We start from the raw sequence: 23,838 nt of genomic DNA, 5'->3' as shown, positions 1-23,838 counted from the left end.
GTGATTTTTTAAAAAAAAAATATAAGAGTGCCTTTTTCTTTCAGCTTCACCATCTTTAGCAGATAGGGCTGGATTACTTGGGTGATCAGGGAAAGGGAGACGAGGAGATTGTTAAATAGGAAAGAAAAGTGTTAAAAGAAATGCACATGCACCTCAAGTTAAGCCAAGTTTGCTTCCAATAAGCTTGAAGGCTGATGAGCAAAATGTGTTTGAATTGTGGCTGGATGGGCAGGAGTCAAATTCTGCACTTGGGCAGCTCCAGATTGGCTCTGAGCTGGCTTCACCCTTGTGCACCACTCAATTCAGGAAGAACCTGGTAGGTTTGGAGTTGAGTTGTGCTCAAATCATCCTTTCATTCAGGCAGGGCAGGGTGTGGTGCTTGGAGCTGTGAGCTGCTGTAGAGTTCCATCATTTCCATCACCTGTGAGCCTCCACCACCTGCAGATCACCACCACCTGCAGCAGGACCAGGGTGTTGTGTGTGCAGAGGCTCCCAAATCCTCTGAGCACCCTAATGCCAGAGGAGCTGCTGAGGGTGACAGTGGATTCCTGTGGCATGGAGCAGGTGGATGTTGCCCTGAACTGCTCCTGAATTTGTCCCCTCTTGCTCTGAGGTACATGGTGTGTGCTGAAGGGGTCTTGGCTGGGTGAGAGCTGCCTGCACAGCTGGCAGGGGAGGGGAGCTGGGTTTGGCAGTGTCGGTGGAACTGCAGCTTTGGTTGTGGCTTTGGTCAGGTTTGCTTGTCTGGATTGTGGTGGAGGGCAGGGGCCTCACTGCCCTGCAGCCTGAAGTCCCTGTGTTTGGTCTGGAAATAGCGGCACTGTGTAACTTTTCTACAAAGCTGCCTGTGGGTCAGATTTGGGCTTAGTCGGGTTTGCCTTCCCTTCTCTCACGTGCTGAGATTGCAGGAGATGCTCTTGTGCCTTTTCTCAGCTCTCTTCTGGCTCTGTGTCCTTTACCTGTTGTAGGAGCTCACATCCTCTCCTCTGCAACTGGAGCATCTTGAGCTCACACTGCAAGGCTTTGGATTAGGAAGAAGCAAGGAGGTCACCTTGGGGCAGGGGTCACAGTTAAACACCAGGGGCTGGGTCAGACACAAGGCACAGCACTGGTACCCAACTGCTGAGAAGCACCATAACTAAGCAGGATAGAAAGCACCAGAACGTCCCTGCTTACAGCACCATGTTTTCTCCATAAACCTGGGGAGAGGGCAGGAAAAGCAGCAGCAGTGTTCTGGGCTTTCCATTCTGACATGGTTTTGTTTGGTGCTCGGATGAAGCCATGAAGTATCTCAGCTACAAACAGTGCTGCTGCTTGCAGTGACTTTGTGTGTGCTGGCAGGTCCAGCAGAGCAGCTTTTGTTCTGTGTCTGTTCCGAGGGTGCTGGTCCTGGTTGAAGCTGCGTCAGGCGGGGAGGAAGGTGGCCCTCGAGCTGGGTAGAAGCCCAGAAGGGACTTGAGAGCCAGGACTGTGTTTGGTCCTGGCAAACCCACTGCACTCTCTGGATCCAGAGCCTGGAGCTGACAGAACCCAACCAGCAGCAGCTTGTCTGTGGGACTTGGTACCCTGGGGGAAATCGATGGAGCAGAACTGGTGCAATGCTCCAAAGGTTTCCTTGCTGATGCTGGTGCTTCTGAACTGTGCTGGTTTTTTTGCTTCATAGAATGAATTTCAACCCAGCAATGCCTGTCCCACCCCTGAGGCCTTGCCAGGGTTGTGCCTGCCTGGCACCATCCTCTGGAAACATTTCCAGCCTGCTCAGGGGCTGCTGTAGGTGCAGGGCCGGTGCTGGTGGGTTCTGCTGTGGGACACCAGCTCCCATCTCAGTCCCTGCACACAGACTGGAGGTGAGGTTGGTCCTTCAGCAGGTTTTGAGGCTGCTGAGATCCTCCCACACACGATGCTGCTCGTGTGGCAAGTGCAGTGCTCCCTGCTTAGAGCTTGTGGTGTCTTCCCTAAACTGTTGTATCTTGAAGCTTGACTCTGCTGTGAGATCTCCCTGGCAGCGACAGCTCCAGCCCTCACTTCCCCTCTGCTCCCTTTCCTTCCCACCACACCCGGCACAGCCATTCCCCCTTCCCAGAGCAGAGGACTCTGTCCTGCTCTCTCCTACCATCCTCGTAGCACAAACTGGACCCTGGCACTGTGTTATGGTGCTGGCTCAGACCTGCTGGTACAGGGGAGTTTCCAGCTCCTTCCAGATGTGAAATGGCAAATTTAAATATTGCAATTACAAACGTGTAACGATGCCTTGTACTTCATTAATGTAAGAGGAGGAATCTGCTACGGCTACAAGGACAATTAAATATTAGAGAATGTCTTTGATTCACATTCCTGCTGTGTAAATGGGAGGAAGGTTGCTGTATGCTCCTTGCCTTTGCGCTCACAAAATGAAAAGCACACCCACTGCAAGTTGTCCTTTGATAGATTTTTAATATGATTTTAAAGAGTTTTGTTTGGCCTCATTCTTATTCAATGAGATTAATTTAAAGCACTTATCCCCTGGGTTTAAGTCAATCCATGTAGGATTTGGGACGGGGGTTGTTGCCCGGGGAGGGGGTTGTTTGCAGGCCTCTCTGAAAGACTCCTTTCCCACTTCATTAACCCCGAGCTGGGAGCGACCCCCCTTCCTCCTGCTCCTCCTCCTCCTCCTCGCCCAGCCGAGGCCCGGGGATTTACCAAACTCCCCCATTCACATGCAAAGGACCAGCCCCGTCCACAAAGGCCGGGGGCTCTCGCCCCCAGGCGTGGCTGTGCATTTGGCCGAGCCGACAATCGCCCTCCCCGCGGGGCTCGGGGGTGCCGGGGCAAAGCTCCCGGGACGGAGCCGGCCCGGGGGCACCGGGCTGGGACCCGGCCCGGGGAGCCGGGGAGGGGGATCTGGAGGGTCGGTGGGTGCCGGGGGGGGCTCCGCAGACAGCCGGGCCCGCCGGGGGGAGCGGCCGGGCCGGGGGACCCGCAGCCCATCTGTCGGCTCCCCGAGCCGGCGAGCCGCTGCCCGGCTGTCCCGGCCACCAGCTGCCGGGCCCGCTGGCCGCGGCCAGATGAGCGACACTTTTAAAGGGTGGAAACAATCCATTTTCCAAAGCGATCATTTAAAGCACTTAGGCAATTATACACTTAAGATTAGCGTTATTAATTCACCGCAGTCGCGGCTATCGCCGCGCCGGGCACAGCGCCCCGGTCCCCTCCGCTCTCGCCGACGGCCCCGCGGCCGGTCCCGCATGCCGGCACTGGGCCCGGGCCCCGGGGGGACACCGAGCTCCGGGGGGACACCGAGCCCCGGGGAGACGGGGACTCAGTGCGATGAGAGGTGGGAAAACTCCTCTTCGCTTTACCCTTTCCCTCGGCGGCGGCCGTTCCGCCAGAGCAAACAAGCGGGAGGGGAAGAAGGGGCCGGCGGAGGCGAGACCCGTTTGTTTGTAAAGAAGTTTTATTTTCACATTTAAAAAAGGGGGGAGCGGGAGCGGCCGCGGCGCCCCGAGCCCCCCCCGCGCCCCCCGCCCGGCCGGGCCGGCCCCGGGATACAGACTGACAAGAATCACTTACACAAATACGCCCTCAGGGTTCACAAATAAATAATTCATATACATTTTGCACCGTATTTACATTCCACCGCTTTTTTTTTTTTTTTTCTTTTTTTTCCTTTTCTTTCTTTTTTTTTTCCTTTTTTTAGTTTTTAGTTTGAGTTACGGACGTCCCAAAGTCTCGCTGGGGCCATCGGCCCGGGCCACCCCACGGCCCTTCCCGGCGGCGGGACCGCTGCCCCGGGGTCGGGGAGCCGGAGATAGCGGGGAGGGGTCTCCCCGGAGCCGCCCGTGGCAGGCGTGGCTCGGCTCCCCTGACTCTTCCTGGGGAGGGAGCGGGGAGGCGAAGCTCCCCCGGAGCATCCGACCCCCGCCCGTGCTCCCGGCGCCGTCCCACGCCGGGGTGAGGGGACACGCAGCGGCCCCGCTGCCCGTCGGGGGCACGAGGGGGTAAAGGTGGCGAGTGCCCCGCGGGGTGGGGGGCAGCTCTGCCGCTTCCGTCCTGCCAAGCCTGTCCTTGCTTCTGGCATTCTTTATATATATTTTAAAAAAGGAGGGGGTGGTCTCATTTATAATTTTATATATATATATATTTGGGGATGAGCGGGAGTCTGTCTCTTGCTCGTGGCCCCGGAGATGTGGGGTGGCCCCCTCGAGCCCCTCGGCCCGGTGGGTGCCGGCGGGGCTGCCCGTGCGGCCGGGGCTCACCGGGGCTGTGCAGCCCGGGGCAGGACGCCGGGCAGCGGGGGCAGGGGCGGCGGGGGCTCGCTGCCGCCCTGCAGTCCGTGGATGAGGATGCGGGGCACCAAGGGTCTCTGTAGGGCGGGGGGCGGCGCGCTGGGTCCGCGGTACAGGTAGAGGGCGGCGCCGGGGTCCAGGTTGGAGACCAAACTCTGCGGGTAGAAGTAGGGCGAGGGAAACATCCTCTGGAGGGCTGAATAGTTGCCAGCCTCAGCCAGCAGCTCCAGGCCCACCGCCGTCTGCCTTTTCCACTTGGTCCTGGGGGGGACAAGTCGAGAGAAGAGGTCAAGGAGGGGAGGGATGCTCCCAAAGCCGCTCCCGGGCTCTTTTTACCCTTTGCATATCCCCTTTCCCCGGGCTCTGCTCTCATTGCGCATCCCCGCTCTCACCGCTGGCTGCCAGGGCCAGTGTCCCCCGTACGGCAGGGATGGGATGGGATTTAATGGGATGGGATGTAGACCCCATTAATGGCGGGAGGGAGCTTATCTCCCTGGCATTCCTGGCGTGAGCGCCCACGGAGCTTTCCCGGAGGCACCGGAGCCACAGCCCGGCTGGGATCCGATGGCGGGATGTGAATCCCGGCGACAAAAATCGTGACCAACATTCCAGTCCCTTCCTGGGGGTGCAAGTTCCAGGGTGTCACACGACCCGCGGATGACCCGGGGGACCCGTGAGCTGAGCGCGGATGCTGCGACCACCGCGATGCTCCGGCCCGAGGCCGCGGCGGCCCCGCTCCACCGCCCGGGGCTCCGGGACCCCCTCTGCGGGCCGGGGCTGCCGGGGCCAGGCCGGGCCGCTCGGGAGGCTGCGGGAGTCCCGCGGGGGGACACGCGTGGGGCAGGGTCCCGGGGAATTCGTTTGCAGGGTGTATATGTATCTGTGTCTGAATATAAGTATATATACACACACATATATATATGCATGTATGTGTATATTTGTATATTTTTTAATATGCGTCTATATCGGTAGGCATGTGTGTGTATATATATATATATTTATATATTTATATGTTCATGTGCGTGTGCCGGATCTCGTGGAGAAGCCCCTGCCCCAGGATCTCGCCGCCGGCGGGCCGGGCCGGCTGGGGAAGGGGCTGGGAGCACTGGCTCGGCTCCGGCGTGTCCTTGCAGGAGGGATTTGAGGAAAGGAGGGATGATCACACGGTCCCTCGCTGCCCCTAAACTTCCCCGAACCCCCGGCTCGGGAGGATCTTTGCAGATGGAGAAGTGGGACTGGAAATGATGGGGAGGGAGGGTAAAATCGTGGAGTGAGCGAGGGGACCGGGTGGGGGCTGCAGCCGGAGGTCCCTCGCTTGGTGGCAGTGGCAATGGTCGGGGCTGGGGATATCCGGACGAACCCACTGAAGCCACCACACCACCCTTTTACAGATTTGTCGCTGAAGCGCTAAACCTATTTCCACCAGTAAATTATTCATCATAATAATAATTGTGTAATTACTGTAAAGAGTGTTAATTATTGATGCCCAAAGCAGTAATTGGTATATATTATTAATAGGCCGATGTGTTATGCTGTTGTGTTTAGCTGGAAGCCCGGTCCTACCTCCCCGCCTTGCCGGGGCTGGGGGCACGGATCGCCCCCCCGCCCCACACCCGCCCTGCCTCGGCATCGCTTCTCTCCCCTTGACTTTGGGGTAAAAGGCCCCGGGAGAGGCGGGGACGGGACGGGCATCGCCCCTGTCCCGGTGCCAGGAGGGACGGGGTGGTTGTGGGGTGCAAAAGCCCTGCCTGGTTTGGGGGTGCGCGGCCGGGGAGGGGAGCAGGGCGGGATCCCGGCGCTGTGGGCAGGAGGGAACGGTGCATTTTTACCTTCTGTTCTGGTACCACGTTTTCACCTGCGTGTCGGTGAGGTTGAGGGAGGCGGCCAGTTCCATCCTGTCCTGCACGCTCAGGTATTTTTGCCTCTCGAAGCTGCGCTCCAGCTGGGCCAGCTGATGGTCGGTGAAGGCGGTGCGGGCTTTGCGCGGCTTTTTCAGCCGCACCGGGGGACTGTCCCGGGAACTGGAGATCTCTCGGTCCCCTTCTTCTTTCACTGAGCCGAGAGGGAGGAAGAGAGGCCAGGTCAGAGCAGGAAGGGAATTACCCTCAAAAGAGAGGTAACCGAGCAGGGGCTCGGGTCCGAGTGGGGCTCACGGCACATTTGCTCTGCAGCCCCGTAAATTTTAATCCCGGCTGCCCGAGGGAATTCAGGGGCTCCCCGAGCCGGGCCCGACTTTTCCCCGTCCCGAAGGCCTGGGATCGGAGCAGGAACGCTGAGCTGTGCCGAGGGGACCCCCGGCCTGGCCCCGCCGCGCTTCTGCCCAGACCCCCCCGTATCCCCCTCACCCCTCATTTCTCACGGGGCAGGACCTTCCTCTGGGCTTATTCCCCCAAATTCAAAAGCTTTCTCGATGCTTGGGTATTTTTTTTCCTTCTTTTTTTCGCTCTCTCTTTCTTTTTCTTTTCTTTTTTTTTTTTTAAACCAAAACAAACCAACCAAAAATGAAAATTGCGAGCCCACATTTTTTGGAGGGGAATGTGGCCGTGCTGGTCCTGCCTCTCCCCTCCGCGGAGGAGCCTCCGTCCTCCCGGGGATGCTGCCGGGGCATGGAACAAACCTCCCTGCTCCAGGGCGCACAACGAAATAGTGGGGAAATCACTTCGCAAAACCCTACCCGGGCTGTTATTTATCTTTAAAAAGGCCGAATGAGAGGGGCTGGCGGCTTTTCGTTAGCGCGGTCGGTACCTACGCGCTGGCGGAGCGATGCGAGAATTTACGCCGCAAAATGTTGGAAGGTGACGGAAAAATTACCGAGCAAAAACAAAAATAAAGGGGCAAAAATAAATTTCTGCTTGTGCCCGCCTTCTCCACCCTTCCTGGAGGAGATTATGGAGCAAATAGGCTCGATTTATACAAATCGGCGGCGTTTGGCGGTTTTTTTTACAGGGGTTTATGTTAAATTTCCTGGTGGCGGGGGTGAGGAGGGACAGGGCTGGAGCCGAACGCGAGCTGATTTCTCTCTGTAGGAAGACAATAATCCGGCTAATTGAGCCACCGGGGAGTGAAACCCTTCAACCAGAAATCCCGGCTCTGGCCGAGCAGGCAGAGCGAGCAGGGGACGATCCTTGAGCGGGGAGATCCGGTCCCGGTTCCCGGGAAAGCGGCAGCCCCGACCCCGCCGGACCCGGGCAGGGGGGTCGGTCCCGCTCTCTCCCGGGAACGGCCCGAAAGTTTGTATGGACTTTTCTGCAGAGAAAAGCGGGTCTAGCCTCCAGCATCCCGAGGAGGAAAATCCCCCCCGGCCCCTGGGCTCATCCTCGGCTCCTAAAAAGTTCCTGCTCGCCAAAGGGCTGCAGGAACGGCGGCGACGGCTTCCCCGCTCGGTTCGGATCTGCCTCTGGCTATTCCTAGCTTTAAAAAAAAAAATTATATATACATATAGAAATACATATATGGATTTTTTCGGCACTTTGGCCGCTGGGGTTAGGCCCAGCTTCGCAGCCCCTTTGCGGAGTAAATCTGGGGCGTTTTGCCCCCGGAAAGGCTATTTCCAAAGCAGCACAAAAAGGATCACGCTGGGAGCGGGGATCTTCACCCGCTCCTCCACAGATGCGGGGTTTTACCCTCATTGAAACTGTGGTTTCCTTCCCATCTAAACTGTGGGGTTTTTCCCCTCCACTTAATCAGGTCTTTTTTCCCCTCATTTAAGCAGTGGGGTTTTTCCCCCCTCCCGATTTAAGCCGTGTTTTCCCCGCAATTTAAAGGATTTTCCCCCCCTCCATTTAAACGGCATTTGCAGCGTGGCCGTGGCTGTCCCGCCGCACCGACAGGAGAGGAGCCGAGCGGCGCCGGGAAACGACCCCCACCCAAATCCGACTCCCCCAGCCCGGGCTCGGCCGGCTCAGGGGGATGCGGAGAACCCGCTTTTCTTCTCTCCCCTCGCTTCTTTCGCGTCTCGGCGATTTGGGGCAAGGGGAGAAGAGCTGAAGGAATTCGGGCCGGGTGTAGGAGACGAAAACAAACCAAGGTTGGAATCGCGGCTGTTTTCAATGCCGGCCCTGCAAAGCGGTGGGGCCGATGCTTCCTCCCGGGGCACTTCCAGCCCCGGCACCGACCCCGGGCTCCATCCCTCGTTTGGAGCGAAAATCCCACCGTGACGTCCAGAGCCTGCCGCCGCCTTTGGAGGCTTAATTGGGTGAATATTTTTTCCTTCATGAACCAGATTTCAGCCCAGCGGCTCCGGGCTGGCCCAGGGTGCATTTGCAGCCAGGACGGGGCTCAGCCTGTCCCCCTTTTTTCCTGCCAATCCCCTCAAATTCAGCGGCCCCATAAGGTGCCATCGCCTCCCTTTTCTCCCCCCAGCTGGATAGCCTCTCCTTTCCCTCAAAGAGCCGGCGAACAGTTTTCCCGGGGAAAAGTTTTGCAGGGGTGATGAGGGTGGGGTGGGTGAAGGCACCCGGGATAAACTGCTCAGGGGGGCGAGGTCTGACCCCAAATCCCCCCGTGCTGTTCCTGTGCCTCTCTTTGCCCCGACTGCTGCAGGGGGAGGCCGGGAAGGGACTGGGGGGGCCCGGGAGGCCGAAGCCCCCAGGCTCAGGGCGAGCAGCCGCCTCATCCAGCCCCACGCCCCGCCGGCGCTGTGGATGCGGCCCGGGGCTCCCTGCCTGTAATGCTCGGTTTTGAACGACTTCCGAAATAATAATACAAATAACAAAAATCGAATCAAACCCCACCGACTGGCTTGCTCGTTTCTCACAGGAGCAGAAGGAATACCTGGCAAATGCATGATTATTTTATTATGGTTTTGTTTTGGTTCGTTTGTTTTGGTTTTTCTTTTTTTTTTTATCCGCAGGCAGAAATCCGTCTCCGGTTCTCCTTTCCCCGCGGGTAGGAACGGCACAGCCGGATCTCTGCGGCGGAAGGCAGCCCCGGCGCGTTACCCGGGCGCGTTTAATGAAGCACCGATTGCCCCAATCCCTTCCACCGGGCCGAGCCCCACCGAGCCCCGAACCCCCAAGTTTCCTCAAGTTGGTGCCGACCCCTCGGTCATTTCGGGAGCGACCGATACCGTGACCTCCCCCCCCCCCCCCCCTCAGCGGGGCGCGCCGGAGCCGGGTCCGCAGCGAGATCCCAGAGCACCGGGAGACCCCCGGGCCGCCAGAGGCTGTGGGTCCGGGCCGCCCTGCACAGCCCAGCAAGGTGAGCGGCTCTTACCTTTGTACTCCGAGTCCGAGGAGGAGCTGCTGGTGTTTTTTTCCATTTTCTCCCTAAAATCCTCGCCGGGCTTGGTGGGGATCCTGCCCGCCGGCTCCTGCCCGCCGTGAGGTCCATTGGTGCTGGAGTAAGGCGCGCAGGCGGCCAGGGGCTTGCAGTCGGCCAGGATGTCTCTGATGAGGAAGGAGGAGGTGACGGTCCGGGACTGCGAGGGAGCCGAGACCTGCCCCGGCTGGAGATGCGCATCCAGGCCCGGCCGCGGCACCGCCGCCTCCAGGCACTCGCGGCCCGGCGAGCGGGGCGAGGGGCACCCGCTGCTGCCCTCTGAGCGGGGGCTCAGCTCCAGCGGGGACCGGCCGTCCCCCACCAGCGGGTCCCCCTTGGGCACGGCCGGACTGCCGGCTCGGTGGGAGAGGATGGAGTCGATCCCAAACCCGGTGGAGCCCTCCATGGCCCCCGCGAGGTGCCGGCGCTCACACGGGCATTGGCGGGGAGGGCGCGGCGGAAGCGGTTTGATAACGATAATTAACAATAACAGGAGGGAAAAACAAAAAGGCGAAAGAAAAAAAAAAAAAAAACAACAACAAAAAAAAAAACAAGGTAAAAAGAAAAAAAAAAAAAAAAGAGCAAAGTTCAGTCTGGGATCCGGGCAAGAATTGCTGCAAGGCTCTCCGAGGCGCCGCGCGTTAGATCCAGGGCTGCTCCGTCTTCAGCATCGCGCCCAGCTGCACTCACAGACAGACAGACAGGAGAGGGGGGGAGAGGGAGGCAGAGTCAAACTTTGGCCGCGAAAGGGGTGGGGTGAGGGGGGACGGACCCCAACCTCACCCGGGGTCCCGGCCACCCCACCCGTGCCCGGAGCCGCGGCGGCGCGGGGCTGGGGGGCAGCCCGGGGGCTCCCAGCCGGAGGTGGGGAGACAGCGATCGATAGTGAAGGCTTCGCAGCGCCTTAACCACTTAATGATCCAGAAATCAATGGGGAAGGGCGAGGGGAGGGCGGAGGGGGTGGCCAGTCGCCGGGCCGCCGCGGCGCCCCCCTTCCCCGCCAGCACCTCGGACAGCGCCGGGGGGAAAGCGGAGTCACTCCGGAGCCTGCGGCACCTCGGACAGCGCCGGAGTCGCTCCGGAGCCGGCGGTGCCTTCAGCACCTCGGACAGCGGCGGGAGCGCCGCGCCCTCCCCGAGGGGGGGAACGGGGGAAATGGGGAGAAAACCCGAACTTGGGCCGCCCCGGCCGGGGGACCCCGGCACCCCCCACCCAGCCCGTGTGAACGCGCCCATTGGCCGCCGGGCGTTTTGGGGGATGTCACTCCCCAGCAGGCGACACCTTGCAGCTTGATTAACGGGAATTAATTGTCGCCCGGACCCCCGCGCTTTCCGGGCGGTTTCCGCCCTCTTTTGCTGTCATTATCCCGCTGATGGGGCTCTTAATGGGATGATTAGCCGCGGAGGGAGGGGGGGGGGGGGGGGTTGGGTGGGTTGTCGAGGGGTTACTGCTTTCTCCGCGCCTCCCCCCGCAATTAGCTGATCTGCCGGTCCCTCCCGAGCAGGGAAAGTTTTGCTGGGCGTTAAAATTAAAAACAAAAAATTATGGGAAAAGAAAGAAGAAAAAAAAAAGGGAAAGGAAAAGCACCGAAACCCTCCCAAAACCCTCAGCACTGAGGCGGCTGCTCTGAGCCCGAGATGAGCCTCGGAGCTGCGAATTTCGTTGTATGCCCTGGAAATCGGTTGTGGCCGAGCAGAGAGGTCCGCGGGGCCGCCGGGCAGCCGCGCCCCCCGCCCAGCGCTGCCGGAGCGGCGAGGACCGGGCACCGCTCTGCCCGCTCTGCCAGCGCCCAGCGGCGGTACCTACTGGCGCAACTGGGAAGGGACCGCACTCAGAGCGGATTTTTTCTGTCGCCAATCGCATTTTAAATAAAACCCCGATGGCCTCAGGCAGGGCTGCCCCGTCCTGCCCGTTTCTGCCGGAGACACCAACTTTCCTCCCTCTCGCCCCGTCGGGGGAGTTGCTGTTGTTGGTCTCCCAGCCTGGAGAAGGACAGGCTCATGCAGGATTCCCACCTTCCTCGCGGTCACACTGGCTGCTGTCTCCTCGAGGGTTTTTTTAGGGGCTTTTCCCGTGGATAGACCCTTCGCCGCGGAGACAGGAAAATGTCCACACCCGGGTGCGTGAAGCTGCGTCACTTTAAAGCGATGTCGCTGGTTATTTCTCAAATACTCGATTTCTTCTGTTCCCCACCTTCCCGGCCAGTCAGCTGCATCTTGTCCCTCTTCCAAAGCCGCCCTTGGCCGGCAGCTTGGAGGCGACCAAGGAGAGGAGAGCCCCCCTGGGGATGCCCGGCTGCCAGCTGTCGGGCAGAGGCGCAGGCAGGGCCCCCAGCACCTCCTGCCCTCGGCCCTGCAGGCTCGGGGCCGGCTGTGATCGGGGCAGCGGAACAAAAGAACCTCAGAGGAGGACAAGCCCAGGAACAAAATCGGCATCAGCCCCGGTCCCAGCCCGCCCCCACCTCGTGCTGGGGATGCTCGTCCTCCCTGTCCCTGGGTGTGGGGTTCCTGCTGCTGCTCTGCCCTGTCTCCCTCCCAGCACAGAGGTGCTGCCCCAGGACCCGGCACTGGGGGCCACGTCAGTTTTGCAGAGTCTACCGTCCACAAGGCTGGGCCCAGTGTCCCTTTGGATTAGACCAGAGCAATGGATGTGCAGGAACTGGGCCCAGTGAGAAGCGGTGCCAAGACCCCAGTGGGGTTTCCCAGCTATTTGCAGAGTTTGTGTTGGTTCTTGTGCTCTGGCAGCCTCCTTATTCAACCAGGAGACCACACCTGGGCTGGAAATTTGCACTGGGATCAGGACCAGCACTGAGGTTGTATTTGGGACCAGGAATGGGACTGGAATAGGCAGCAGGGCTGGGAGTGGGATTAGAATTAGGATTTGGATCAGCCATGCAGTTTGGGCTGGTGAGTCTGTTGCTCTTGACCTGCCTTCAAATAACCACAAGGAAGTCCCCAGATCAGACCAACTTCCTGATGATGTGCAGGATTTTGGGGGGTATTTGTGTGTGGGGTACAATCCTCACCCCAGAGCAGGTTCTGTGTTGTGCCATGCCCAGCGAGGCCCTGGGGACAGGGACTGTCACTCCTAGGCCATACTTGGAGCTCCCAGCAGCTACAGATGCACTTGCTACTCATGTTCTAATGCCAGTGTGGCTGACATTAGTATTATTATTACTATTATTACTATTAATGCTGTTGTTTTTATTAAGTTTTTTCAAAACTAGACATCCCAAGGCATCATTGTGCCCAATTCTGCCCATATGGGGTGTCCCTCCTACCTCACCAGGCACTGGACAAGTGGGGTTCCAATGATTTGTCTGTGGCTCCCAGCACAGACAGGAAATCCTGTCACACAGACCACCAAGCAGTGCACACTCCTTCCTCTGTGTGTCTGCCCTTAAACACCGTTTTCCAGACTGCTCCTGCTCACAAATACATCAGTCAAGAGGAGATCCCTGAAGCCAACTGCATTCACAGTCACCTCCTCACAAGCTTCAGTCACAACCCGGGGGTGGATTTAGGACTGTGACAGCTTTGGGAGTTGCTGTTCATCCCACCCCGCTGGGTGCTGCCGATGGACAGGGCTGGGCTCTCCTGTACCTGTCACCAGGGCAGGTTTGGCCCCGGGGGCAAGAGACAGGGCTGAGCCAGGTGTGTCCAGAGGCTTCGGCTGCGGGACACCTTCCACAGCTGGGCCAGGGACTGCTGAGCTGTGATGAGCAAGAGTTAATCCTGAAACATCTGCTGGTGATGCACAGCCCAGTGTCCTGGAAAGCTCTGGCTGAATCTGGTCCGGAATTCCCCGGAGGCTCTGCTGCCCTGAATCTCCTCCTGAACGCCGGCTGGGTGCTCGGGAAGGCCGTGCCCAGCAGGCCCAGGGAGGGATGCTCGGCAGCGACAGGCTCCGCCGGGATGCTCGGTAACGAAACGAGCCGCAGAGAGAGGAGGGCTCGGGGTGGGGGCAGCGGGCAGAGAGGAGGGGGACAAGGAGAGAGAGGAGGGCTCGGGGTGGGGGCAGAAAGGAGGGGGACAGCCGAGGCGGGGAGGAGGCGGGCCCGGCGCGGGGAAGCCGTGCGGCCCCGTTACCGGTGGGTGTCACTGCAGGACAAGCAGCGTCCGCGGCGGCGGGGCCGGGACCCCGCACGGGGCTCCGCCGGCGCACGGGCAGCGGGACACGCTGGCCCATGGCTCGGAGGGGCCGGGGTCGGGCGGGGAGCGCTGGGTGCGGGCCGGGGCAGGGCCAGGGGATGCCCCGCGCTGCCCCCGAGCAGCCCCTCCGAGCGGCGACACCGGGGGACATTTGCGGCAGGACCTTCCCCAGGATTTCGGGGGCAGTGGGGCAGATCTGTCGGCTCCGAGCCCCACTGAGAGGTGTCTCCTGAAGGCACTTGGTTTATTTGGCTGATGCTTTTTGGGTTTCTGGTCTCTTTGCTGGTTTCCTGGGTCTGTGCCAGCCGGCAGCTCTACAGGGGCTTGGTTCACACCGTTCTGGGCCAGCCCTTCCCAGCCGGGGAGGACTCTCTGGAGGTGCTGCCTTCCCTGAGCACACCCCAGGGACCTCAGTGGCTGCTGCAAGAGGACACTGATGCTGTGGCTGGGCTGAGAGCTGGAGGTGGCTCCCAGCAGGCAGAAGGACAAACCTCGTGCCTGTGTTTCTCACACGCTCGTAAACAGTGTCATTTTTAGCAAGACAAGTCATTTAAGGCCCAGCTTCCTCCCTCCCTGGGAGGTGGGAAAGGTCTTTGGTTATAATCCACCTCTGCCAGCTTGGCAAACCCTGCTGTTATCCTCCTCATTATTTTAGATGGTTTTTATTTAGAGGCCTGTACTAAAAAGAGGCAACCCCATACCAGGGTTTTCCCCGGTGGGGACCAGGTGATTTTGTTCCTCCCTCAGCTCAGGTGTGGGCAGGGTGGAGTTTGTTACAGCTTCTTCCTTATAAAAGGGCAGTTTGAGGTACAAGCTGCCCTAAGGAGGGGATGTGGGAAATGTGGGAGCAGCTGCTGGGGAGCCTTCAGTGTCCTGAGGGGTAAGAAAAGCTGCTCTTGCAGTTTACTTTATTGTTTCATCTTGAGCAATATAGTGTAATGTTGCAAAGATCTCTTCTCTTTGAGGTTTGGGTTTCAAAGTCTGGGTAGAAATCTGAGGGGCAATGAGCCCTGAGCTCAGCATGGGTTCGTCCTGTCCTTTGGCTGCTGGTGGCTTTATGTAGGAGGGCTGGGCTAATCCCAGTGCTGAGGTGTGGGGGCAAAATTATGCTGGGCACATCCACCTGAGCTCAGGGTGCAGCTGGGCTGCCCAGCACAGCAGATCTCACCTCCCAGAGCTCTGGGGTGAACACACCTGAGCTCTCCAAGTGCCAAGGGAATGGTAAATACGAAAACTGGGAGTTAATTTGGCTTAAAAAGTTGGTACAATCTAAGCTGTAATGGCAGATGTGAGAAGCAGACTACATAAGAGACATTAATTATTCCTTTAGCAATAATGGAGATGCACAGTTAAAATAATGACACCTTTTACCAAGTGGTATTTGAGGTGAAATGCTCTGTTGGAAGGAGATGGATTCCAAGTGTGTTGGTTCCTGACTGAACCTTTGCTGTCACCTGTGGCTTTGGGTGCTGTGATGTTGAGTTGGTGTTGGTAGAGTTTGAGTTTGTTCAGCAAGTGCTTGAAGAAGCTCAGCCCTGAGGGACTCCAAGCACCAGCAGCTATTGCAGGATGAGTGTGGAGCTGGCTGGAGCCACCTTCTAATGAAGGCACTGCCTGTGGTGAGGCCTCAGTTTGGCAGAGCACTTAAAGCAGGTGTTTGGATTCCATCAAACAGGCAAGGCAATGGCTTTGCTGAATCAGGCACTGATGGGAAGATTTTTTTGGCAAAGAAATGTGAAGGACTGATGAGATTTTACAGATTTGATATCAGCCAGGACATGGCTGCATCCAATCTATTTGTTGAGAACCAGCAGGGAAGGTGCCTGTCCTGCCTTCCCTGTGGAGCTGTGATGATGTGAGCACTGCTGTGCTCCTCAGTGTGATGAGAACTGTGGTGTCCAGGTTGTGTTGTGCACCTGACACGAAGCAATGAACAGGCTAAGACACAATCATTCCTCTTATATTTATGATTTATTTGGCTATATCTGCATTAGCATAACTGTAAAACCAGAGAGAAAGTCTATTGCCTGTGGTATCCTAGGGTCCAAGGGCTGTGCCCAGCATGGTCCTTGCTGTGGGGGCCCTCTGGGGAAGGGGACCACTCACAGGCACTTCTCAGTGGGAGGCACTGAGAGCCTTTTTACGAGAGTCGGGGTCTGGAAAAGTCCTGAGATGAGGCTCAGCCTATGAGGAAAGGAGCAGAGAGAGGATTGGTTACAGCCAGAAGCCAGCCACAGAAAATAGGTTGAAGCACAGACAGGGAGGAGACTGCAGATTGCAAAAGGGCTTTTGCCTGACTGGGAGATGTTGCTCCAGCTGAAGTTAAGCACTTAACCTGCTTAAGATGAAGAGTAGCTTTCTGATTGACCTCAGCAGATTCTTATCCTGCTCTAGCAACAAAACCCTGAAATTTTATTATGGTGGAGTTTTTTTGTCTGACATTTTCAAAGGCTGCATGCCCTAAGGTGGGCCTTGAAATAAATATGCCTTGTTTTCTACAACACAGGACTCATGTGCCTCACTGAGGGGCCAGGATGGGCTCAGAGCTCCCAGGGAAGCCCCTGGTGAGATCAGGGGCTCTTACACGACTTACCCTAAAAACACAGAAGCAGCAGCTCCCCAGGAATCACCTTAGAGTGGGGACAGGGTGAAAAAATGCCCGTGACCATAAACAAAAGGGAAGTAATCTGGGGGAGAAAGCTCCCAGGGCCCTTTGGGGTGAGCAGAGGGGCTCACACACAGCTGTGTGAAGCAAACCTGCAGTGACTGAAACTCGAGTGTTTTCCACGGGGAGCCACAGGCTCTGCCTGCCCCAGCACAATTCCCTGTGCTGTGCATCTGCCTCGTGTGGCTGTGCTGAGCTGCCTCCTGCTTTCCCCCCCCTTCAGGCTGGCTGGATGTCAGGTTTTGCATATGTAAAAATACAGAGCAGTCTTTGCCCTGAAAAGCTTGCTAGTGATCTCATTAATCAAGACAAACAAAGCGTATTTAGCTATTCCCCCCTCTCTGGAGGAAGGCGTTCAGGTACTTAAATATGCATTTGAGTGCCTAACTTCAGACAGCTGTTTCTGGATGTTTTTGCTTTCTCACAAATAGCAGCAGTGGCATAACTCCTCTCTGGGAGGGAGAGGTGGGGGGGGGGGGCAGAACCAGGGGTTGCTGAAGTAGGTGGGTAACCCCAGAGAGCTGGCAAGGACAATCCCTGGTTGTTCCAACTCCAACCTCCCATTAAAGATGCAGCAGTTTTTCCCTTGGATCTGGGATTGTTAGAAAAATCCAGTGCTTGCAGGTAAGGACAGCTGAGCTGCTTCTCTTGAATGTGCCTCTGTCATGCTCCCTTATCCACCAGTGCTGGGAACTGGGCACAGGGACATTTCTGCCTGGAATGGGGTTGAAGCCATGGGAGAGGAAAGAGCAGTTTATTCACTCCAGTCTCGGTACAAAGCTCCTGGGTGAGAAATGTCACACTGAGCCACAACTGGCAGTAATTAAAATGAGCAGAGCCTTGGGGAAGTTGTGAGGGATGCCAGCTCCTGCCCTCAGCATGAGTGAGTGGGAAGCACCAGGTGTAGGACAGGGGCAAGTGCTGTTTTAAAAAATGAGAAACCCTCCCAGTAATTAGAGTCCAGATAAGGGTGTCCTTGGGTCAAAGGCCTTATTATGACAGAGACTGGTGTTGAGAAGTCAATGCCAGTGATGAATCCTCATCTCTGACTCTTCTAATTCATATTTTAAATGATGAACCCAGAGGTACCTCCTCTAGAGACAGCTGATGATCTTTGCCATTACTCTGCTGCAGTTACGGGGTTTTATGCCAGGATTTTGTTTGGAGCACTGGCTGCAGCAGGACAGGAACATGGTTTGTAGGAAAAAGCTGAAAGGTTTTCCTTGCAGGAAGATGGAGCTGCCATGGGCTCCAGCTGCTGCTGAGGAGCAATGTTTTGGCTGCTGGTCATTGCATTTGTTATTGACAAATGAAAACCTGCAGGACTGTTGCAGCTGGGACATTGTGATGTCAGTGTTTGCTTCACAGAATTAGAGGAGCAAAAAAAAAAAAAAAATTGGCACTCCTAAAACTTAAATATGTATTGTGGGGGGAGATGTATTCATTGGGGTTTTACAGTTATAATAATGTGTTAAATTGCAGGATACATTAAAGCATGTGTGCTAATTGAGGGCTGATAAATTGCATGTGAGATGCAGAAAGGCCAAGCTGGTGCAGGGAAGGCAGAGCTCCCCTAATGGTAGCAAATCCCAGAGACTGAGCAGGGTTTTCTGGGTGCTGTAGCTGCTGGGCACTGTGAGCACCCTTGGGTGCAAAATAAGCTCAGCTTATGGGGGGAGTTTTAGTTAATGGAGCTGGGGTTTATGGTCTGTGGATTTTTAATGGATGACTTTTAGGAGGTGTTGAGGAAGAACCCATGAAAAGGCCTGAAACAAGTAAGGAACAGCACCAGGCTCTCCTCCTGGCCTGGAAGGATCCATGGAGATGTGGCTGTCCCTGTTCCTCTCCCAGCACCTGCCTGGCTCTGCCCACCTGCCTCCAGGCAGCTTCCCAGCCTCGCAAGATTTTTCACTTTAACAACAAAGCTGCACCGGGACTCAGCCTCGTTTCTCCATCATCTGTTTGATGGAATCCTTTTAGAGGGTGACAAAACACTTTCCTGAGCTCTCTTTACAGGAAACCAATCTCTATTATTTTCTTTCTTTTTTTTTTTTTCCCAAACCCCCTCTCATTTACAGGAGTCTAACAAATCCTGGGTGTGTGTTTTTGGGTTGTTTTTTTTTTTTCCCTTTTTTTCCTCCCCTCCAAAACAACACAAAACAGTGGATTTTTTTTTTTTTTTCAGGAAGGGGGGAGGAGGGAGTAAAATAAACAATACAGAGAGGGGTAGGGTGCACACACTGACGCTCAGCGCCACCGAGCATCCCTGTACAGACACCAAAAAAAAACCCCAAAACCCACCCCGTGCGCGCGCGCGCATCGAGATGCAAATGATTTTCCGCGAAGCCATCGCTTGTAAAGCTTGACAGAAAATAATGAGAAACACTAAATCTTTTATAAGGTCAACACTCAAGCAGCTGTCAAACAAGAAAAGAATTTAGCGAAAGATCCGCAAAAACTTCCATCGCCTCATTAAATCCAACAGGGCCGGGGCCCGGCGTGGTGAGGAGGCACCGGGGCGCCTCCGTTTTGTGTCAGTAATTTGCGGCGGAGGAAGAGGGAAGACGAAACAGCCAACGCCGAAGGGGCCTTGGGGGAGGCTGGGGAATCGTTAGTGCGCCAGGAGCGGCCTCGGCTCCTAATTGGAAGCATTGGGCATTATCAACGGAGGATTTGCCTCGGCTCCCTGACAGCTCTCTAGGCCTGGAATGATAGCCCACTTGTCAGTGTAAAAGACCATTAAAAACAAACCATTTTGATTTAATTGGAGGCGGTGTGCTGGGGGCCCAGGTGAGGCGCTTCATCAGCCGATGTTGGCTGCTGATGCCTTTTTCCCCCTGTATTGATGGCTTTTTTCTTTTTTTCCCCTCCCTTTCAAAAACTGTCTAGGAAAGAGAAAGAGGTGCTGAAAGATCCTTCACAGCCGCATCGAGAGCGGCTTTCAATAGGGTTGTCAACAAATGCCATGACAAGTTAGAGAGAGGCAGGTACTTTTAAAACAGACGTTATTCTGTCCAAGATGAGCTGTGCTCAGAGGTGAGTGTTGGATTATTAGGGTTACAAATAATGTGGCTTTTCCTGCCAGGAGCGTGCTTAACTGGCTTAACGAATGGGGTTGATTTTTTTTCTCTCCCCACCTTTCTAAGAACAGAGGGAGAAATGCAGGACAAGGGAGCCTGGGCTAAATGATCTTTATTTGCTTCAAGCCCAGGAAGGTTTCAAACAGTGCTCGGCAATTTTGGGCTGCTGTATTTAATGTCCCATGGAGATACAGGTTGATGGGGTTTTTTTCCTTCCTTAAAATTGCTGGAGTTCACTGGTTGTTTGTTCTGGGCAACAGCATGAGGGGAGAAGAATTAACCCACTGGAGCTGTAACCTGGTGTGTGCCCCCCACCTCCTTGGCAGATGTTTCAGGGTCAGACCAGAGCTGGCAGCTTTCACACTGACCTCATGTGCTTGACATCTGAATCCTGACCCTTTTCATTCCAGGCAAGAGGTTTACTTAAAGTTGTCTTGATAAATAGTATCTCTGCAGAAGTCAGACCAGGGCCACAAATGAAACCTCAAATCCATTTAAAAAGCATTTCTGTGGAGTTGTGCAATGGAAGCTGCTCACCCATAACCCAACACAGTGTGTGTAGTTTCCCCTTGCCACAAGCTGTGAGCACCCAAAATCTGTTCCCTCATGGGTGAGTATCTCCAAAAGAGCAATGAGAATTGGTTGCCAACTGCTCCTTGTGCTGCCTTTGGATACTGGGGCTCGGATGTAGGTGGAGCCTGCCCTGGGGATGATCCAGGCTGTAAAGCTGCACAAGGAGTTGTTTTCCTGTGTTAATCAGGAGATGTCCGGAGCACTGGAAATGGCAGAGGAGTGATGGCCCCTCTGTCTCTGAGGGAGACACGAGGAAGTGCTGAACATGGCAGGTAATGATTTTTACTAAAAGAGAGGGTCAATTGAAATAAGATATAAGAAGCTTTTTTACAATGAGGATGTTGAAATACTGGCACAGGTTGCCCAGAGAGGTGGTGGCTGCACCATCTTTGGAAACATTCAAGGTCAGGTTGGATGGGGCTCTGAGAAACCTCATCTGAAGATGACCCTGCTCACTGCAGGGGGGCTGGACTAGATGGCACTTAAAGGTCCCACACTAAAATATTCCATGGCAGAGGGCAGAATGAAGGGTGAGAAGTTGAGTGTCCAGGGCACAAGGGATATTGGGAAAGCCTGGACCATGAAAATGCTTTGCTGTGATTTGAATAATTGTATTGCTGGAGGATTTGGCTGTGAGATAAAACAGGAAAACCTCCAGAATCTGCAAGGAAATGTAGTGATGGTGACAGGGGCCCAGAGCCTGCAGTTAGCCCTGGAATGGCTGGGGTGTGGGAGGTGACATCTCTGCTGTGGTCCCAGAGGAGAGTGCAGGGATCATGCTCAGGGCAGCTGGGTCTGTGCTGCCTGTTTGGAGCCCTGCAGGGTGCTGTGGTCTCTGTTTGAATTGTGCCTGCTGCAGGCCAGTGATGCTGCTTTGGATTGTCACTGCAGGGCTGGGAGCCACCAACTCTCATCACTTGGGCCATCGAACAACCATCAGCTGACACTGATTTTAATTCTTTTTGGTCAGCCAAAATCCCAGCTGAAGGGAGGATTGATCTGGTACTCTAGTGACAGGAAACTCTTGAACTCACTGCTTTATTCTTTAAGCACTATTTAAGTTCCAGGAGAGGAGTTTTATAACACTCCAAGTCCCAGAAGTTTTTCTGCCCTCAGACCCAGGAGGACCAATGCTGCACCTGAACAGCCAGCCTACCATGTGCTGTGTGTATCAAGCCCAGGTTATTTAAGCAGAATCTGTGGCTTTTCTGACAAGACAACAGCTGCGAGATTACATGAGCTGTGCTTGTCAGTTCAGCTCTATAGACAAAAATAGAGGTAAGGCATTAAAAAAAAATGCGGAACATTTTTGTGTGTACGTGTTCAACCTCAACTGTTAATTCTGACGAAGGATCAGGCTGCGAGCAGATATCGGATCCCTGGTGAGAATCAAATTCCGGAGCCCAGAATTTTGCTGCAAAGTTTATACAGTGGGGATTCCTCTAATTACTTTCAGTGGAAATTTACCTGACAGAGCTTTCCCAGGTAATGCAAGGCATATGCGGGAGAGCCGCTCAGCCGTTGACAGAGCCTTTGATTTTGTGCCAGGTTGCAAATTAAGTCTTTTGCCAAGGTACCCGAACACTTGCTCGTCAATTGCTTATCGCTTATTCACATCGCGCGCCGCGCGTTTCATCTGCTCCGAGAGGCAGCGCACGGTGACAAAAGTCTTGTCCAAAGTTGCTGCATTTTCTTTCCTTCCCCCTGCTTGGTCAAGTAAACAAGCCACCTTTGTGTCTCTGTGAGCTGGGGTTCTCTAATGAGCAAAGGAAGAAGCCTGGTGTGTGTCAGTGACAGGAAGTGCACGGAGCTGTTTTGACACATTGGTGAATTCTGTCCTGTGTTGCTGCTTTGTTGCTACCTGAATCCTTCTTGACTTGATAGAGCCCTGGGAATTTATTGGAGGTGGCCAGCATTGATGTACTGGTTTGGATAATGACTAACAAATATTCAGGTGGAGGTAGCTGGAGCCTCACCCCGGCCTGGCACAGGTGGGGATGCTGCATTTGGGCAGCAATGTCCTTTCCAGAGGTTGGTTGACACCAAGGGTGCTGTTCTGCCTGAGCCAGCAGGTGAGGAGTGACACGGGGACAGGACACACCCACTGAACATGAGGGACAGGAGTATTTAAGGCTGAGAGAATTGGGATTGTTCAGTCTGGAAAAGAGAAGGCTTTGGGATGACCTGAAAGGGACTTACAGGAAAGATGGGGAGAGACTATTTGTGAAATCCCAGAGTGACAGGACAAGGGACAATGTTTGAACAAGGGTTCAGATTGAAAGAGAGTAGGTTTAGATTAGATATTAGAAAAAATTCTTCCCTGTGATGGTGGTGAGGCATTGAAACAGGTTGTCCAGAGAAGCTGTGGCTGCCCCATCCCTGGAAGTGTTCCAGGCCAGGCTGGATGGAGCTCAGAGCTAGCTGGTCCAGTGGAAGGTGTCCCTGCTCATGGCAGGAGGGTTGGAATGAGATGATCTTCAAAGTCCATTTCCAACCCAAATCATTGTAGGATTCTATGATTTATGTCTATGCTGGGTACCTCAGAGTACATTCCCCAGGGAATGTAGTCCCACATCTACAAATAAATTAAGTTTTGGTGAACAGTCCCAGCCATGCTGGCAAAACCTGAGCCCTGGAATTGTCACTGCAGGCAAAGCAAGGCAGAGGCTGTTTGCTTTGGGGGGTGGCTGAGGAAGAGGAGGGCAGTAGAAGCATCTTGCTGAGGTGAGCAAGGAGTTAACATCTGCTTGGTTTAGTTAAAAAAAAAAAAAAGAAACACTTAAATGCAGCAACTTTCCCTAATGAACTGCTCATCAGGACATGACTGGCTCCCTGTGACCTGTTTGTCTTGGTGAGCTGGGGGGCCCAGGAGACCACAGGCCAGGTCAGTCCTGCAGAGCGAGATGGAGCAGGAGCACCTGGTGTGGGAGAGCCTGTAAATCACCCAGTTAGCTTAACAGTGTGGGCCATTATTCCAAAGCAGGGGGCTGAAACCTAAATCCAAATGAAAATATAGTCAATTTGTCCACACTTTACTGACTGAATGACTATGTAAGGCCATGCAGTTCTGGCAATGCAGGGAGCAAGCAGATGGAATTAGTGGGTAGGGAAAAGCTCCTTTGTTTTCTTCTCTTCCACTTCTTGGGCAAGCTCTAGCATGGTGCCAGGAAAGAGTCTTGCAGGGACTGAATGGAAAGCCCAGTTTAAGAGCCAGCAGAGAGATCCATGCCCAGTTTCTGCACCTCTCTGTAAGGGGTCATGGTGGGAATAAAAAAAATCCTTCTTGTTGATTTTTATGGGCCTACAGGAGTAATCTCACCTTCCTGCTGCCCCTGTTTTGGATTATAACTATTTCAGTGGCTGGGTGTTCTGTGTTGCTCCCCTCAGGTGAGGGTGTTATGCTAGATGATGAGGTGATTCAGTGGCCAGAAGGATGAGTGGCTTGAGATATCACACTCTTATACCTCACACCAGCCTTGGATCACACAGAAATGAAGTTTAAAGTGAGGCAGTGGTCAGGGCAATGGAGTCTCTGAATATTCTTGTCCAGGGTCTGGAGTATTTCCCAAATCATGAGCATCTTCTGTACTGGTCAGAGCAGGACAGTGTGACCACAGGCTGGTAGGAAATAATATGCAGATGGAGTCTGCTAAGAAGCTTTCTGTGGAGTGATATTTTTGTGGTTGCTTTTCATGTTCTTCTTGCACAGTAGGATGAGGGTGTTACATGGATGAGAGTGTTTTGCTCTATTGTCACCTCTGTAAAGGAGGGACTGACATTGACTCCTGGAGTCCCTGGGTTTAGCTGAAGGGTTAGGCCAGTCTGGCTTTCAAAACCATTCCATC

General features: G+C 55.1%; 2 protein-coding genes and 1 long non-coding RNA gene across 4 annotated transcripts in view; 1 reads left to right on the top strand and 2 right to left on the bottom strand.

The window, feature by feature from the left end:
• Window positions 1-4,231: 4,231 nt before the first annotated feature.
• On the bottom strand, window positions 4,232-9,930 carry BARHL1 (BarH like homeobox 1). The gene is made up of 3 exons (XM_069032171.1): window positions 9,480-9,930; window positions 6,095-6,317; window positions 4,232-4,526 (listed from the first exon to the last, which is right to left on the bottom strand). Exons 1-3 carry the CDS (start codon window positions 9,928-9,930, stop codon window positions 4,232-4,234), a joined length of 969 nt encoding a protein of 322 aa, XP_068888272.1.
• Window positions 9,931-14,482: 4,552 nt separating this feature from the next.
• Window positions 14,483-23,838, top strand: part of LOC138119649 (uncharacterized) — a 44,063-nt gene continuing 34,707 nt past the window's right edge. For both annotated transcript variants that reach the window (XR_011155562.1, XR_011155561.1), the window contains exon 1: window positions 14,483-14,555. This is a non-coding gene — a long non-coding RNA (uncharacterized lncRNA). The remainder of the gene's footprint in view (window positions 14,556-23,838) is intronic.
• CFAP77 (cilia and flagella associated protein 77) overlaps window positions 15,663-23,838 on the bottom strand; it is a 57,067-nt gene continuing 48,891 nt past the window's right edge. The window contains exon 6 of the mRNA XM_069031743.1: window positions 15,663-15,859. Coding sequence (XP_068887844.1) covers window positions 15,791-15,859 — 69 coding nt within the window. The 3' untranslated portion in view covers window positions 15,663-15,790. The remainder of the gene's footprint in view (window positions 15,860-23,838) is intronic.

Source organism: Aphelocoma coerulescens, chromosome 17 (genome assembly GCF_041296385.1).
Source record: "Aphelocoma coerulescens isolate FSJ_1873_10779 chromosome 17, UR_Acoe_1.0, whole genome shotgun sequence".
Taxonomy (NCBI): Eukaryota; Metazoa; Chordata; class Aves; order Passeriformes; family Corvidae; genus Aphelocoma; species Aphelocoma coerulescens.
This window is presented reverse-complemented; position numbering and strand designations above follow the sequence as displayed.

Excerpts from the sequence above, each read along its gene's own strand:
- BARHL1 (XM_069032171.1), bottom strand. The coding sequence starts at position 9,930 with ATGGAGGGCTCCACCGGGTTTGGGATCGACTCCATCCTCTCCCACCGA. Across the intron at positions 6,318-9,479 it reads CTCGGACTCGGAGTACAAAG|TGAAAGAAGAAGGGGACCGA; the intron begins GTAAGAGCCGCT and ends CTCTCGGCTCAG. Across the intron at positions 4,527-6,094 it reads ACGTGGTACCAGAACAGAAG|GACCAAGTGGAAAAGGCAGA; the intron begins GTAAAAATGCAC and ends TGTCCCCCCCAG.